Source organism: Ipomoea triloba, chromosome 7, assembly GCF_003576645.1.
Source record: "Ipomoea triloba cultivar NCNSP0323 chromosome 7, ASM357664v1".
NCBI classification, from domain to species: domain Eukaryota; kingdom Viridiplantae; phylum Streptophyta; class Magnoliopsida; order Solanales; family Convolvulaceae; genus Ipomoea; species Ipomoea triloba.
Genome location: NC_044922.1, coordinates 470,540 through 474,474, shown reverse-complemented (window position 1 = coordinate 474,474; position 3,935 = coordinate 470,540). Strand labels below are relative to the sequence as shown.

The 3,935-nt window shown below is 38.2% G+C and overlaps 1 protein-coding gene across 1 annotated transcript; it reads left to right on the top strand.

The window, feature by feature from the left end:
* Positions 1 to 201: 201 nt before the first annotated feature.
* Positions 202 to 3,932, top strand: LOC116025369 (aluminum-activated malate transporter 2-like). The gene is made up of 6 exons (XM_031266586.1): positions 202 to 493; positions 951 to 1,091; positions 1,323 to 1,595; positions 2,094 to 2,212; positions 2,298 to 2,441; positions 2,936 to 3,932. Exons 1-6 carry the CDS (start codon positions 202 to 204, stop codon positions 3,401 to 3,403), a joined length of 1,437 nt encoding a protein of 478 aa, XP_031122446.1. The 3' UTR covers positions 3,404 to 3,932.
* Positions 3,933 to 3,935: the final 3 nt, after the last annotated feature.

Sequence of the window (3,935 nt, the reverse complement as noted above, 5' to 3'; positions counted from 1 at the left end):
TCGAGAACTTTCTTCGTACGTGCATCGTACCAAAAAAAGCTAAGGCATCAAAATGTGCCCCATCACAACGTTGTAAAATAGTGCATGTTTTTGTCCACATCCTTATTCTTCCACTCCTTATAAATCGCACCCCCAACCCATACATACATAACACAAATACTTTTAATTAATTGCCTTCAATTCACTCTATTGTTTTTAGCCATGGAAATGGAGTCTCAAAGCGGCGAGAAACCGGCCGGCGGCGTCTTTGGCCGTGCATGGCGGCGGGTTAAGGCCTTGCCGGAGGGTTTGTTTGCCAAGGTGGTTGATATTGCTAGGCAAACGAGGGATGTTGCGACAGATGATCCTAGGAGAGTTGTGCACTCCTTAAAAGCTGGTCTTGCACTCACTTTGGTCTCCTTGTTGTATTACCTTCACCCACTTTACCATAACTTTGGTGTTTCCACAATGTGGGCTGTCATGACCGTCGTCGTTGTCTTCGAATTTACTGTTGGTAACTTTCGTGACTCTGTTTACTTCAATTCCCTAAACTTATGTTTAATTTTATCCAATTTTCATTTTCTATTTTCTATATGTATAGGCTAAGTAAACCTACTATACCCTATGTCTATAGACTATATGAGTCTTGTTTTAATGTATGTTTACATAACCTAAAAGAGTAACACTATATATATATATATATATTGCTGGGTGTCAACTTGGATGGTCGAGTCCAACATAATCTTGCCATCAAACATAACGTTGACTACTATACGAGTATAAATTGTGCTTTCGTTTCTGACTATAACATATAACTAGCAAAACGAATTAAATCTCACTTTAAGTATAATATTGAATATGTGTTATGTCGAGTAAAATTTGTTCTCTCGAAGCATTTTAAACATTTCTTGACCCAAAAAATACAAGGAGTGGTGATTTCTCAACTCTTGCTGTCATTAATCCATTTATAGGTGCAACACTTGGAAAGGGTTTGAATAGGGCACTTGCAACATTGCTAGCTTGTGCTCTAGGGGTTGGAGCACACTATTTGGCTAGTACAACTGGGAAAATCTGTGAACCACTTTTGCTTGGGTTCTTTGTATTTGTCCAAGGTACTACTTTCACTCTCCATCTCTTCCATACTATAAAATTCTAGTGCCATTAGTATCGATATTGATAATACTGACCTATCAAATACAATCATATATAGTATATCTGATTGTATTAGATACTGATAGTTAAGTGTTGACATGCTAATAATATTCGAAATTATTAAGGTGTTTTTGTTAGCATGCATTGCACTATAGAATTTACTAATTTTGGCATATATGATATGATGACAGCTGTGGCATCAACCTTCATAAGATTTTTCCCAGCAGTGAAGGCCAGATATGACTATGGATTGCTCATCTTCATCCTCACATTCTGCCTGGTTTCCATTTCCGGTTTCCGAACTCATGAAATCTTGGAACTGGCTCACAAGAGGTTTTCCACCATAGCCATTGGAGCTTCTGTTTGTGTCATTGTCTCCATTTTTGTTTGCCCTGTCTGGGCTGGGGAAGATCTTCACCGTCTAGTAGCTTCAAACTTGGAGATTCTTGGCAATTTCTTGGAAGGTATAGTATATATACATTTTATGCTCTCTTTTTTTTTTTTTTTGATCACAAGTTTGATTGAATTGAGTTTCATTTCTTGCTATATATATATTAGTCATTAGGGCACTATACTCTCCCAATTTGGTCCGGTTTTGATTCAAAATTGGTGTGATTGGTATCGAGTACAATCATGCTTAGTATATTTGGTTGCACCATATCTTGACGGTACTGGGTGCAATTCAAACAGCATATAATTGTATTTGTTAAGTAGAAAAGATATTGTCAAAAGTGTGCATCAGGTCAATCCCGTCTTGTGACCGTAGTCAGTAAATTAAAGGACTACAATAAGACATATCAGTTTAGGTTCAAACCAAGAAGGCCCACCTGTTGTAAAATTTAAAACCGACTTCGTAATTATCAGCCAATAACAACCTGATCAACTTGCCTAGGTTACCCCATAATTATATTTCTCTTTTTTTGGTGTGACATACTAATGGAAGAAAAAAAATGAATTTGTAGGATTTGGAGCTGAGTATTTTAAATCATCATCAGAAGAGGAAGAGTCGTCCAAGGAGGCTAAATCTTCCATGGTTAGCTATAAAAGTGTTCTCAACTCTAAAACCACTGAAGAAGCTCTGGTGAGTGGAATATCCTCGAGAAGTATTTAATACTTTAGTATATATTAAATAATCTTGATGGGCCTTAATTTACTGTCATTTCCAGGCGAATTTTGCAAGATGGGAACCTGGGCATGGGCGGTTCAAGTTCAGGCATCCATGGAAACAATACTTGAAAGTGGGAACACTTACTAGGCAGTGTGCCTGCAGGGTTGAAGCCCTCAATGGCTATCTCAACTCCAAAATTCAAGTAACCACTCTATCCTCTTAATCAAACAAACCTTTTGAGTTACATGGGATATTATTGTTGAGTATGTCTCATAATCCCAATCAAAAAACACATAAAATACATCATTCTAACTCATAAAATACATTATTTCAACACATAAAATACATTATTTTAACGCTATAAATTTCATTATTCTGACACATAAAATGCATTATACATTATTCTAACTCATAAATTACATTATTCTAATATCAAAAATTTCATTATTTTAACACATATAAAATACATTATTTTAACTCATAAAATATATTATTCTAAACACCAGAAATACATTATTCTAACATGCTCGTGCAACAAGAAATTCTTTTTCTGTTTTAATATAAAAATGACATCATTTTTTTACGGTGGGCCCATACAACATATATATTTTTATACTTTACATATTTAGATCAGAGTTGTCTATGATGGTTGTAACTCTAGATGTTAGATTTAATCATATACAACTAAATATACAGGGTCCGGGGGAGATGAGGAGAATAATGAAGGGAACATGCACGAAGATGAGCATGGAATCCGGCAAGGCCCTGCAAGAGCTAGCATCGTCGGTGAGAAACATGAACAATCCTTCCTCGGCCAAGAAACACATGGCGAACTCGAAAACCGCCGCCAAGAACCTTAAACTGCTCCTCAGCTCCAGCTTCTGGGAAGACGTGGACCTGCTGCAGGTCATTCCCGTGGCGGCGGTCGCCTCAATCCTCACGGAGATTGTCGTCTGCGTCGAGAACATAGCGGAGAGTGTGAGCGAGCTGGCGGCGGCGGCGCAGTTTAAGGATAATGCCGAGTCGGCGCCGGCGCACTTTAAGGATAATGCCGAGTCGCCGCCGGAGAGTAGTAGTAGTGCTTCCGGTTCCGACCATGTTGTTATTGCGGTCGGGGAGATGGCGGCTCCGGCAGCTGAGGGTAACCAAAGCAGGTGTTTGTAAATTGTACAAAGGTTTGGACTGATTTATAAATACTTGGAATTCTGATCTATATTGGCCTGGGGCGTTTTGTTCATGGTTTTGGGTTTGCAAAATAAATTTCAAAAAATTTTGGGGAGAATGCCCAATGAGAATATTTGATAGAAAGGAATTGGAGAAAGGAATTGGAGAATAGTTGGTGGTCAACTTAAGCCATGGCAGTCCGGGAAGCGCTGAGTTGGCTCAAAGGAAGAAATGAAGAATTTGTGGAAGTTGAGACGGATTGCCTGCAGCTTGTTCAAGCTCTAGAAAACAACAATGGGGATGCCTCTTTTAATCTCCTTGTTTATGATATTAAGGAATTAATGTTGAAGTTTAATCATATTTCCTTAGTTTTTGTTAGACGATCTGCGAATCAGATTGCCCATTGCCTAGCTAGGGAGTCTGTTTCTTACTCTGATTGTAAGGAGTGGAGTTTGTTCCCTCCATCTTTTATCTGTAATGCTCTGCGTTTGGATATTGATCTAATTTAAGTCTGTTTTCTCAAAAAAAAGAG